This window comes from Theobroma umbraticum, unplaced genomic scaffold (assembly GCF_002168275.2).
Source record: "Theobroma umbraticum cultivar Fairchild unplaced genomic scaffold, ASM216827v3 scaffold_50.0, whole genome shotgun sequence".
In the NCBI taxonomy this organism is placed as follows: domain Eukaryota; kingdom Viridiplantae; phylum Streptophyta; class Magnoliopsida; order Malvales; family Malvaceae; genus Theobroma; species Theobroma umbraticum.
This window is the reverse complement of record NW_018397261.1, coordinates 3054275-3067821: the sequence shown is the minus strand read 5'-3', so window position 1 is coordinate 3067821 and position 13547 is coordinate 3054275. Positions and strand designations below refer to the sequence as shown.

Sequence of the window (13547 nt, the reverse complement as noted above, 5' to 3'; positions counted from 1 at the left end):
TGATTAACACAAACAGAAATTGACTGTCACGAAACAATAATCTGGAATAAAATTATTAAGCCCAAGGCAAAAACAACTAATAAATTAAGAACATGAATGTTCAAATTGGTAATTACATATATGTATAGCATGAAAGGTCAAGCAAAGCCTCTCATGTATTTCTTGTTAGATCTCCGATTGCTCCTCCTGGCACAGCAACCGACAGAATATACCAAAATGAGGACCACCAGAAGAATGACGTTTATAATAGCCAAAGACCTCCACTCCTTCCTCAAGTTGGCGAGAACCCCTCCTTTGCAGGAGTTGCAGTCAAAGCATAGCTTCTGCTGGCTATTGCTCCATGTTAAGCAGTCAGGGTCTTTTGAGGCAGGACCGGACTTGGGCACATCCCAGAATGTTGCATTCTTGAGACTGAATCCACAGGGAGCTGGTGGCTTGCAGCAGCCAGCCTGCACATAATTAAAGCCATATATAATATTGGTATCTAGCAGTAGGCTAACATCGAACTGACTTTGCCTGGATGATTCAAACCCAAAAAATGCATTCAAATTCTTGGTTTTCAACATACAATTCATCACTAGCAGAATTAAAATCCTACTCTTTCGACAACAGGCAGGACAATATAAGTATCTGTTAGGTACAAGATTTCAGATTTTCTAGAAGAACCCTTAAAACTATTTGCTCTCTACTAAAGGCAATCAGTATTTTTACCATAATAAACTGAACCAAAGCAAAATATTGCTCCAAAACAACAAATTAACAAGCGATATATATATATATAAGCTTGAAGCTATGTCCAAATAGAAAGGTAACTTTAAGAAGGAAACCCTGATTAAGCAAGTATACTAATCCAAAAGCCTCTCTTGCTTCTAGAGATTAAGGATGATCAGAAAAGAGATCACTCCATGTAGTACTATATACTTTCCTTGTAAGAGCTACAGAATTAAGAAAGCTATATATTTATTGGATGAAAAACAAAAAAACAAATTAATCTCTTGTAAAACTATACTAGAATTTGTAACAATTCCAGATATGATTCATCGCAATAAAAATTCATTAAAGAACTGGAAAATATGAGAATTTGTGTAAAACCTATCATATTTGCATTTAGTCCTAATTAAGAGCTTTCATAGGCAGCACCGACCACACTAATAAAACACAATTAATACCATTTTCCACTAATTATCCTAATTAAGAAGGAGAAATTCAACGCAAATAGTAGTACAGGTTGGTATGCTATAATTCACAGCAAAGACAAAGTATTCTCTGTGCTGGACAGTAATTTCTTCGATGAATAGAATTTAAATATTCACCTCGATAATCATCACACAAATAGTATAGTACAGGAAATGGTATGCTATAATTCACGGCAAAGACAAATTATTCTCTATGTACAGGATAGTTATACTTCAATAGATAGAATTTAAATATTCACCATGATAATCGTCAGAATGATAATTTTATATATTTACCATCGATAATCATCAAAGTGATAACTACAACAAAATCAAAACTCTAAAAACAAATGTGATGCGCAAGTGTATAATTTAAAAAATCATTCTATACAATTTTAAATTTGATAATTATACATATATATATATATATTTCTAATCGAATTAGTACTTATCACGTATTTTTTTAAAATATTGATATTCTCTAAGTTATACTAGTGCAAGTGGAGACTCTCACTTTCTTTCTTTTTTTCAAAAAATTAAGAAAAAAAAATCAATTCATCAGTAAGAAATTAAGCAGAAGAAAAATAAGAAGAAATACCTGTATTCTAGGGAGGGTGTTCTTGAAAAAAAGCAAGACATTATAATTAACATCATTTCCAGCACTGTTGCAAACCTTGGCCTCAATCAAACAACTCCTAATTTGATTCCAGTTCTTGTCATTAACAAAATGATTCTGCAACCAATTAGAGAAATCCCCAGTTTTATATTCCTTATACCCTCGGTCCGAAAACGCCTTCCCAGCACCAGGATTGGTAACCAGAAACACGAAAACAGTGAAAGCGATGAGACCAAGTATCAGCAGAAACATGACGGTCAAGTAAACAAACATGAAAAAGTTGTTCTTGCAAAGAGAACCGATCAACCCCAGCAAAGAAACCACGACCAGAAAGCCACCCAGTATAAGCAACGGATCCGTCATAACTTTCTCGCAATGACTGCTCCCGTGGACGACGAAGTACACCCCAAAGGACAGGGCAACGAGTCCTAGTAACAGCAACAAGACGTTCACGAACCCTACGATGAAGTTGCTAACACGAACCATAATTGTTATTGCAATAACAATTAATGGCTTCCCTTTTTCTAATTCTCTGGAAATTTCCAAAAGGTTTGCTTTCAAAACAAAGGAAGAAGAAAATATTGGATTTGGCTTTGGGTTTTGGTTTCGGTTTCGGTTTTGTTCTCTTTCCGTTTCTTTGATACTAAAGAGAAATCCAAACAACCAGCGAAGAAAGGGAAATCTCTGTTCTGGTTTCTTTTGGTTACGTCTGTAAAACGGTTTTCTTTTTTTTTTTTTTCAATTTAAACTATAATAACTCACTTATAGGGTATTATAGTCATTTTATATCTTTTAACTGCCCTTTTTTTATTTTACTATCTATTAAATGAAAAACATGTATCTGTGTCCTCTTTTATATTTTAATATTTTTCTCTTATATTTTTTAATAAATCTATATCTTAAAATCACTCCTCGTAAATAGTTTGATTTTTTTTTAATTTTAAAATAATAGTTTAATCAATTTTATTATTTTTTAATTCAATTCCTAAGATTTCTCTTTAAAAACAAAGCCAGTTTCCTTTAATTAAAATCTCATGTTTCAGTGGCCCTCCTCCCTTTCTTCCTCTCTTTTTAGAGTTTTTTTTTTCTTCTTTTCATTATCTCTTTCCTTTTCTTTAAAATCACAGAACAAATAGTAAAAATAAATTAAAAAAATTTATATATTATTCTAAACAAGTTTTAAATAAAAAAAAAAAACTTCTCAAACGATTATGAACAGTTGTAAACATTGCATGCATCATACAAATACTAAGAAAACTTAAAACAGTGAAAACAGCTTAAATCTTTTACGATTTGAAACTTATATACAAAATTTTTAAAGTTAAACCATTTATAAAACTAATCTTCTAATATGAAATGAACTCCACGGTTTTATTCTAATTAGGAGGATTTGTAATCTCTTTTCTTGTGGGGTCTATTGAAGTCGGAATTTTGCCAGGTGGCGGAAGCCCGGAACATGCACATCATATGATTTAGTGGGAAATGTACGATTTTGACTCTTGAAGGCGTTTTGAAACAACGTGAATAGTGGTGGCCTTTGCGTGCGGTGGGACAGTTTGATTTTGACTTAGTTGAATTGAAATTTTGGATTTTTTTTTTGTATTCTATTCTAGGTTTATTAATATATAGTAGGAGGTTTAATATTAATATTTAAAACAAAATTTTCTGCCAAAATATATAAATAATAGAAGCACAAGTAAAAAAAGTTTGATATATATTTTAATTTCACTTTGGGGGTCACATTAAAAAAAAAGTATATGGTTATATTCTATGCTGAAGTATATGATGATTGTATCCTACGCAGTAAGGATATTCGTTTGATGTAAATATCAGTGAGCTTCAAAAATGGTAGGTAATCCAGCCTAATCCAATCCTACTGTATCTGCTAGCATTAGATTTTAAGCCTGATTTCATGTCTATATACGTTAAACTGACTGCCTTGTTACTCTACAAGACGTTGAACGTATGTACCAAAAAATATGATCTTTCTCAGGTTAAGGATAGAAACATTATGTTCGGATAAAACTTTATTTTTTAAAAAAAGATAAACATAATTTTTGGATAAATTAAATCACTTGTGATTTATAACTGTTCTTAAATCAATATATATCTTTTTAAAAAAACTTTTTACACTTTTTATTTAAATTAACATAATTAAAAATTCTCTTTCTCATAATGTGTGATATATAGTTAAGTTAATTAATTTTATACACTCGGCTTTAGATTTTAGAATTATTGTTTTGCTTACAATATGGTTCGTCTAATGAAACAGAGAGATGTAATAAAATGATTATTCTGTGGAAATAAAATAAAACAGAAATAATTTATATAGTTTAATTTATAAAATGAAATAACGTAAAAATTGTTATTGTAATTCATTTCAATGTTTAATTAGTAAAATGGGTTTTTGAAATAACAATATTTGATTTTTAATTTAAAATATTTATTTGCTATAATTTATTGAAAATATCAATAAATTTTTATTTAAAAAATAAGATTATTTATTTTTATTTTATTTTTAAATATATTAATTTATAATTTGTTTAAAATATTAATAATTTATAATTTAAACATTAATATGATTATTTTATTTTTAAAATTTAAAACATTAAAAATTTATAATTAAAATTTTAATTTTAATGTAAAATTTGAAATAAACATTTTTATAATTTATATAATTAAAACTTTAAACTTTTTTATTTTAAATTCATTTTGATTTTTTTTTTAATCTTCATAATCCCCTTCCATGAGTTCAATAATATTCGAATCCAAGTATATGTACAGTTGGACTTCCTCAAGTTCATATAGCAAATGAGAAAAAAAAAATTGACTCCAAAGGCTATTGAGAAGGATCAGGCAAGGATAAAACTGGCGTAGCTTCAATGCTAGGCTGAGCTTCGTTAAACCAGTCCGGTAGACCATCGGTTTTCTAGGCTAATGGCAACCACTTCATTATTTGACCGGATATATATGTACTATTCAATTGTCATTATGCTCCAATAAGAAGAAGGAAGGTTTAATCTCCTGTTACATATTGAGAATTAGAAGTGTGCTTCCTAGCATTTCGTTTCCTGTACACATAGGATGTCCAAGCCAGCCTCAGCAAAATGGAAGGGAAAGACTTGCCTTTCAATGTAGATACAATCATATTATTTCCCAGAGAAAAATAAGTATGATCCAATCTCCAAAGCTCCTCTGAAACCTGTACATCTTTTGAACTAACTGCAAGAGAAAAATATAAGTGGTCTCTGCTTTCCTCCTCAGCATTGTCAAGAGAGCAAAAAGTAGTCTGAACTGGATTCCCATGCATGAAGTCTGGCGAGAGTACATAATCTGTCGCATACTGCCAACCAAGCAATGAAGAAAAACTAAGGCAAACGAAGCTGACGCCAAATCAACCTATGCCGACGGACCTTAGCATGTTTATCCCTTAGACATTGCCAGGCATCAGATATATATAGTTAACCCTGGTGGATTATGTGGAGATAAAATCTACTGTATAATAGGCAAAAGAAAATACCATGTTTATGAATTCAATCTGCAATTATTTATATATATATATATATTTTTATATATTACATAATCTTGAAGAATTATGTTTTGAAATAATTCTCTATAGGAAAAAGAATATTAAAGCAGTGGTATCACAAGTTCTCTTGAAACCTATTAAGCTGAGTCGCAATGGTCTTCCGTTATCTCGTTTATTTTTTTGCGAATGACTTGATTCTTTTTGCGGAAGCCACTGCCTCACAGATGGAGATAATTAAAGGAGTTCTAGATGATTTCTGCAGAGGTTCTGGGGAAAAAGTTAATGTAGGGAAGTCTTCATTCTGCTGTTCGAAGAATGTCAGAACAGGTAGTATTAATGCAATTGCTGAATGTTCAAGCTTCTCTTACACAGAAAACATGGGAAAACATTTGGGAGTTCCCATTCTCCATGGACGGAATGACGCCAGCTTGTTTAGGCATCCGGAAGAAAAGGTTCGTAGTAGATTAAGTTTATGGATCGGAAGGCCTCAGCTCTTTCCTTTGCAGGTCGACTAAACCTAGTCAAATCATTGCTGTCGACAATACCATACTATACAATGCAAACTATTGCAATTTCGGCTAACATATGTACGAAAATCGAGACACACTGTCAAAATTTTCTATGGGGAGGAGATGCTAATACTCGAAAGATGCATTTGATGAATTGGCAAAGTGTTTGCCGACCAAAAGAAGAGGGGGTCTCGGCATTCACTGCATGAGGACGATGAATAAAGCCTTTTTGATGAAAGCTTGTTGGAATATATTGTCAAACGTTGATGCTTTATGGGTGAAGATTTTACGGCACAAGTATAAACTTGGGTTTGTCCTTGATGCCTGATAGTACACAGAGAAGTGGGACATCTGCGTTTTGAACTTCAATTACTAGGCTTTGGCCTAAATTCAAACAAAATGGTGTTTCGACAAGGTTTTGGATAGACAGGTGGCTATATGATCGTCCCTTAGTTGAAGCAGCTCGTTCTATGGGAATTTCTATTGAGGATAATAGTTGTGTTAAAGAGTTTATTCTTTCGAATGGGGATTGGAACATGGACAGGGTGGTGAATTTATTACCACCTGAGGAGCTCAATCTGCTATCCGAAACTCTTCCACTTACTTCTACTTTGAATTCAGATAAACCATACTAGGCGCCATCCTCCTCGAGTTTATTTACAGTCTCCTTAGCTTATGAGGCCCTACAAGGCAGGCGTAGATTAAATGGAGAAACAAATAGTGGCATTTGGAACCTAGCATGGAAGTGGAATGGTCCTGAACCAGCTTGTACTTTCATATTTCATGGCCTGCACAATTCGCTTCTAACAAATATAGAGAGAGTTCGAAGGAAATGTTTGGTTGATCCACATGCCCAAAGTGCTAAGTAGAAGAGGAATCTTTGTTGCATACTTTGAGAGATTGTCCCACTTCTAATGTACTGTGGGTTAGACTGGTTCCACAAAATCTACAAGGTATGTTTTAGGTAAACTCCTTATTAGATTAGCTGTCGCATAATCTGAGCAACAACTAAATGGTGTTCCATGGAATATGGTTTTTGGCATAGCATGTTGGTTCCTTTGGAAATGGAGGAACTATTTCATCTTTGAAGATAAAAAAATTCCTACAGAGTGCCTATTGGTTTTAATTCAAAGCTGGGCACAACATTCTCATTCAGCTAGTATGGTTAATCCTTTGGGAGGAAGTTTGCCCAAAGAGGAACGACTGATCGGTTGGCTTTTAACTCTGGTCGATTGGATTGCTCTATATGTTGACGGAGCTTCTAATCTTTCTTCCCATAAATCAGCAGCGGGCAACGTCTTAAGAGATAGGCAAGGTGACTGGAAAGGAGGCTTCACACTTCAACTGGGGAAGTGCCAGCATATAGGGTGTTTACAAAGGTTGACCTTCAAGTTGATATATAATAATTAAGATAGTTGTCAAACTATAACTACTTCTTTGTCTCATCGTTGGTCGAATGCAGATTTGATTCAAGCGATTTAGGATCTGATGCAATGTCAATGGAAAGTGGTTACACATGTTTTTAAGAAAGGTAATAAAGTAGCTCATTATATGGCAAATCAAGTCTCCATTAAACAAGAAATATTCGTAGTACACTCTAATCCATTTAAGATGTTAGAGTTTTATTGATATATGATGTAATGGGTACAAGTGTACCTCAATGATTAATATATGTATTGACTTCTTATAAAGAAAAAATTTAAGCTGTAAATTAATGATTTTCTTTTAAATAAAAGAGCTAATATTTTAATGTGGAATTCTTTATTTACGAAAAATGTAGAATAAATGAAGGAAAGTTGAAGATAATTTCAAATGAATTGAACTCGGAGCTCTAAATTAACTATGTGCTATAATTCAGATACTAGACCTAATGATCTCTAACTTGTCCACCATTTCATGGACTGGGTTTCTAGACCTACTGAGGTTTAACAAAAATGAAGAGGAAAATGATGAAAACTCAGAAGATAAGCTCTATTTATATCTAAGCAGCGGTGTAATTTTTCTCATCAGCTTTCCTGTTTTTTCTAATGCTGCAACCAATGTTGAAGGTGATGAGGACTAATACAAGGATGCAAATGTTAAGAATAGCCAAAAGTCTCCACTCTTTCCGTATGTTGGCCAGAACACCTCCCTTGCAAGACTTGCAATTGTAGCACAGCTTCTGTTTGTCATTGCTCCACGTCCTGCAGTCGCTGTCTTCCACGTCCGGCCCTGATTTCTGCATTATCCAGAACGTCGCGTTCTTGTACACAAACTTGCAGTACATGGGTGGCTTACAGCAACCGGACTTTAAAAAACCACAGGAAGAAACAAAGAAGATTAATTGTCTGAAATATCGAAATACTAGATTTAAAATGATACTAATAATTTGAAATTTTCAGAGGCATCCTAACGATTAAAACATAATCAGATTTTAAGTTTCGAAAAGGAAATGAATTGAAAGATTAACGTGAGGCAAGAAAATTCAAATACCTGTATTGAGGACAACTTTTGCTTGATAAAATCCGAGAAGGTTGCCCGGCTGTGAAGAGTTGTACAAACATGGGAATCAATCAAACAACTTCGGGTGTGATCCCAGCTATTGTGGTTCACGAAGTTGTCACGCAACCAACCCGAATAATCACCGAGCCGGTACTCGCTGAACCCTAGCCCCGAAATCCTCCTGGCCACGCCCTTGTTAGTGACCACCACCGCGAAAAGCGTGAAACCGGTTAAAGCCAATATCACCAGCGTCATCAAAATGGAGTAAACAGCTAAGACAGAATTGGCATTACTGCAACAAGAACCAATAAAGGCTAGCAACGATACAGCGAATAAAACGAGGCCTATTATCAGTAAAGGGTTTTGGAGGGCGTTTAGGCAAACGCTGCCGCCATGCAGGCGAAAGTGGATGGAGGCAACGACGGAAACGACGCCTAGAAAGAAAGGGAAGATGTTTATAAAGGTGAAAACGGTGTTGCTAATGCGAACCATTATTGGGTTCTTTTCTCTTTTTTTTTTTGTTCAACGCTTCTTTGGTGAAGGATTTTAGCTACATATATGCGGAGAAAAAAAATTGGAAAGAAATTAGTTTCTCTCCTTTGTGTTGTTACAGTGGGGGATATAATTGAAACAAAATTACAGGTAATATGGGGATTTTTTTTTTTTTTTGAGGAAAACAGTAACCGCTTCTATAAACCAAAGAAAATCAAAATCACAGCAAAAGTAGGTTTCTTATATATAATCATGAAAGCTTCTTCTATATCTTGTTGCTCAGGCAGAGGATGCTATTTCAGCTCGGCCGGATGCGGCTTGAGGTGATGGACAGGTTCGCATTTGCAAATATAGGCAGGCACTCCGCTGCTGCTCTCCGATTTGGATCTGGTCAATGTGTTAGCAGGCACTCCGCTGCTGCTCTCCGATTTGGATCCAGTCAATGTGTTATCCATAATATAAAGGATGGAACATTCAATGAGATTTACTCTCTCCCTCTCTCTCTTTTAACGCCTTGGACGTTTATAAAAACGTGTATCACAAGAATAATGCTGGAATACTGTCCGATGGCTCCTCTGCCTTATAAAAATAACAAGAAGAAAGACTTGACATGGAATTATCATAATCATAAATAATTAGAAGCTCATTTCTTAATTAATTATTTTTAGGGAACCAAAACTTGTGAGATATCGTTATATATTCCACATCTAGTATTCCTTTTCATTGCTAAGAGTAGTATGGATCTCTTAATTTCTTTGGTTATGACATACAAGGAAAAGGGAATTTTAGGTTTTATAGTTGGAGAGGTCGTTCCTTGGATCAAATTGTAGCGAAATTGACGGTTGCAGAACGTTTTGAGACAAAATGGAATTTAGTAACTATTGTCGTTTTCCATATCCGGACACGGCTAAAGAGTGAGCTGCCTGCTTGCTATCCTCAACATCTTCGGTTTGGGTTTAGCCCATTCCTGTTCTCTAAAGACAGACCCCAAAAGGGAATAAACCAAAAGGAGGCTACACGTGTCCATTTTCCACCGCCGATCGGGACCCACAATCTTAAGAACAGAGTTGAACCTCGTGCACACATGACACCTAACTAGTGTTTACAAGTGTAACTAACCTCGAAGTCTCAACGTCTTCCCTGTCTGCCCTCACCAACCGCCAAGGCAAAAACACTTTTTTATGCACCATTCTTTTTTTAATTTTAAATTAAAAAATGAAAGAGAAAAGCAACTACTAACTCAGAGCACAGCTGCATGCTATCTACTGGCTTGCTTTCATCGCCACTTGACGGATTTCTCGACGTTCCTTCCTTCCCTATTTATTATTCCCTTCTGAACCCTAACTTTCCCTCACTTTCCTTCCTTCTTTCCAAACACTCCCCTTTCCCCTAGCTTCACTCTTCTAACCAAACATGGCCTTACCGACCCAAACTAATCTCCTTCAAAAACCGTTCCTTTCCCCGCCTTCTCTTTCGCAACCTTCCGCATTTTCCGCCCCAGTGGCTATCCCTTTCCGAAAATTCCGGCCTGCTTCTATCCAGTGCTCCGTAACAGCCGCCCCGTCGGTTACTGTGACGGCGTCAAAGGAATGCAAGGTCAAATCAGTCAAAGCTAGGCAGATCATTGACAGCAGGGGCAATCCGACGATCGAGGTTGATTTGATCACCGATGATCGTTATCGATCGGCCGTCCCTAGCGGCGCCTCTACCGGGATCTATGAGGCGCTGGAGCTCAGGGACGGTGACAAGAGCGTCTATGGCGGCAAAGGTGTGCTCTTTGCTGTCAAAAACATCAATGAAGTTTTGGGTCCTAAGCTTGTTGGTGTTGATGTTAGGTAAAAGTAATACTTTTTCTTAGAAGCAAAATATGCAAATAGCAAAAGTAATAAGCTGAATAAATGACTTTGATTTATGTCTTTAATAGCCTCGTTTTTCTAAGTACTGAAGTTAATGACTTTTTCTTTGGAAAGAAATCAAGCGGATGTAGATGCTGTTATGCTGGATATTGATGGGACCCCAAACAAGTCAAAACTTGGAGCTAATGCAATATTGGGAGTGTCATTGAGCGTATGCAGAGCAGGTGCTGGGGCTAAAGGGATGCCATTGTACAAGCATATCCAGGAATTGTCAGGAACAAAGGAGCTTGTTATGCCGGTTCCAGCGTTCAATGTAATCAATGGCGGAAGTCATGCTGGAAATAATTTGGCTATGCAAGAATTTATGATACTACCAGTTGGCGCAACCTCCTTTGCTGAGGCGCTTCGCATGGGAAGTGAAGGTTAGCTGAGTAACTCTTTTATCTATGCTGGTCTGTTGATGTAGTTATATCTCAGTAGCTAATCTTTCGTTCTTTTTATATGGACTTGGATGTCAAGTTCGATTCTTATTTTGCACATATAGGCTTATGTTTTAGGTTTACAAACTCACGTTCACTGCAATTAGTTTGGAATTGTCATAAATTTCTACCATTTCTAGATTTATGGCCATTTATTTGTACCTCGGAATTTTCTTCAGCATATTAAAAAATCTGTCTTTGCATAAGTGGATAATACTTTCTTCTTTTTGAGGATACAGTTTATCACACACTAAAGGGTATTATCAAAGCAAAATATGGACAAGATGCTTGTAATGTTGGAGATGAAGGGGGATTTGCTCCTAATGTTCAGGACAACAGGGAGGGATTGGTTTTGCTAATGGATGCAATTCAGAAGGCTGGTTACAGTGGAAAGGTAGGAGATAAAACTTTGTTCTTTTCTATTTTTATAGTTTTGCGATCTGCTAACAGTGACCTGAAAAACATTTGAAATTGCAGATCAAAATAGGAATGGACGTTGCAGCTTCAGAGTTTTTCACCAAGGATGGAAAATATGACCTGAACTTTAAGAAACAACCAAATGATGGAGCTCATGTGCGCTCAGCTCAGAGCTTGGGTGAACTCTACAAAGAGTTTGTCAAAGACTTCCCTATTGTGTCTATTGAAGATCCATTTGACCAAGATGACTGGAGCTCATGGTCTTCACTACAGTCTTCTGTCGATATCCAACTTGTTGGAGATGACTTGTTAGTAACAAATCCAAAGAGAATAGCTGAAGCCATTCAAAAGAAGGCTTGCAATGCCTTGCTTCTTAAGGTAAACATCTAAGCTAGTACAATCCAGTCCTTTCTTGGGATTGTCTCTTACATAGTTCTTTTAACACAATTCTTCCTTGCCTAGTTCTGTTGATTACTGGGATTGCTATTCGAACATTCAATTCCTTGCTTGTGTTAATGTAAGAGGAGATATGCGATAGCTTATTCTTTGTTACTATATATCACAGGTAAACCAGATTGGCACAGTAACCGAATCTGTTCAAGCGGCACTTGACTCAAAAGCTGCAGGATGGGGAGTGATGGTCAGCCACCGAAGTGGTGAAACAGAGGACAACTTTATTGCTGACCTTTCTGTTGGTTTGGCTAGTGGCCAGGTACACCATTTGAAATCCTTAATTTCTAATAGCATTTTATCAGCAATGCATTCTTTTATTTTTTTCAATGCTAGAAGATGACGATTGTTGTTCTTTTGTATAGATCAAAACTGGAGCTCCTTGTAGAAGTGAGAGATTGGCCAAATACAATCAGGTAATCTGGGAGCTTTTCTTCTCCTCTATTCCATCTAGTGTACTCTTATACCTATGGCACACTCGTTTGTGACATGGATCTTATAGACTAACAGAGAGCTGAATGATTTTGTATAATTGAACAAGACCAGGGGAAGAAAATGGATTCAGACCTTGGACTATGACCCTACACTAGAGACTAACAACTACTATAAGTTAATATTAATAACACTGTAGCATTGCAGTGCTGAACAAAATAAGTTGAATTCTCTTGGCTGAGAATATTACCAACATTCTAGATGATCCAAATTGATGATGGGGGCACTGTATAATCTCTGCACAATTTGATCAAAAATGGATTTGGTTTGGCAGACATTATTTCTTTCATAGCTGCACTTTGGCTAAGAAAACAGATGCGTTTAAAAGTTTGAGTGATAGCACTTTAACTCATAGAAGATGGCTTCCATACCCCCCCCCCCCCCCCCCTCACCCCTTTTACCCCCCCCCCACCACCCCCCCTTCCCCCCCCCCCCCCCCCCCCCCCCCCTCCCCCCCCCCCCCCCCCCCCCCTTCTCTCCTATCTTCATTCCTGCCATACTGGATTATGTGGTTGTTAATTGGTTTATCACTTTGATGGGGATTACCTCTCTCTCTCATTACTCTTTCCATGATTCTTAATTAGTTTTGAAGGAATAATCTCACTTTCTCCCAATCTGGTTGCAGCTTCTTCGCATTGAAGAGGAACTTGGAAATGTTCGCTATGCTGGTGAAGCTTTCAGATTTCCTTAGAGAAATTTATTGGAACAAATTTCTGCATCAAATTAGTGTCAAGAAACGTTTTTATGAGCTGTAGTGAACTGAGGCGGCCTAAAAAATTTTTCAGGGACCCTATGAGCTCCTCAAGAAAAAAACGAATTCGATCAACTAGGATAATCAAATGTTATTTTATTTCCAATTTCTGGGATCTGAACAATCAAGTTTTGCTTGAAGTTTATATTTAGAGTTTATATTGGAACAAATTTCTGCATCAAATTAGTGTCAAGAAACGTTTTTATGAGCTGTAGTGAACTGAGGCGGCCTAAAGAAATTTTTCAGGGACCCTATGAGCTCCTCAAGAAAAAACCGAATTCGATCAACTAGGATAATCAA

The 13547-nt window shown here is 36.1% G+C and overlaps 4 protein-coding genes across 5 annotated transcripts in view; 1 reads left to right on the top strand and 3 right to left on the bottom strand.

Annotated features, from left to right (window-relative positions):
• Positions 1-36: 36 nt before the first annotated feature.
• LOC110418615 (tetraspanin-8-like) lies at positions 37-2308 on the bottom strand. Its single transcript, XM_021431392.1, has 2 exons — positions 1774-2308; positions 37-449 (listed from the first exon to the last, which is right to left on the bottom strand). Exons 1-2 carry the CDS (start codon positions 2275-2277, stop codon positions 138-140), a joined length of 816 nt encoding a protein of 271 aa, XP_021287067.1. The 5' UTR covers positions 2278-2308; the 3' UTR covers positions 37-137.
• Positions 2309-7578: 5270 nt separating this feature from the next.
• On the bottom strand, positions 7579-8948 carry LOC110417738 (tetraspanin-8-like). Its single transcript, XM_021430237.2, has 2 exons — positions 8302-8948; positions 7579-8116 (listed from the first exon to the last, which is right to left on the bottom strand). Exons 1-2 carry the CDS (start codon positions 8800-8802, stop codon positions 7811-7813), a joined length of 807 nt encoding a protein of 268 aa, XP_021285912.1. The 5' UTR covers positions 8803-8948; the 3' UTR covers positions 7579-7810.
• Positions 8949-9137: 189 nt separating this feature from the next.
• The window catches only part of LOC110417737 (2-aminoethanethiol dioxygenase, putative (DUF1637)), a 9605-nt gene continuing 5195 nt past the window's right edge, over positions 9138-13547 (bottom strand). For both annotated transcript variants that reach the window (XM_021430234.2, XM_021430236.2), the window contains one exon: positions 9138-9381. In XM_021430234.2, coding sequence (XP_021285909.1) covers positions 9340-9381 — 42 coding nt within the window. In that variant the 3' untranslated portion in view covers positions 9138-9339. The remainder of the gene's footprint in view (positions 9382-13547) is intronic.
• On the top strand, positions 9480-13430 carry ENO1 (enolase 1). The gene is made up of 7 exons (XM_021430231.2): positions 9480-10637; positions 10773-11080; positions 11377-11531; positions 11615-11932; positions 12120-12266; positions 12370-12420; positions 13122-13430. Exons 1-7 carry the CDS (start codon positions 10216-10218, stop codon positions 13185-13187), a joined length of 1467 nt encoding a protein of 488 aa, XP_021285906.1. The 5' UTR covers positions 9480-10215; the 3' UTR covers positions 13188-13430.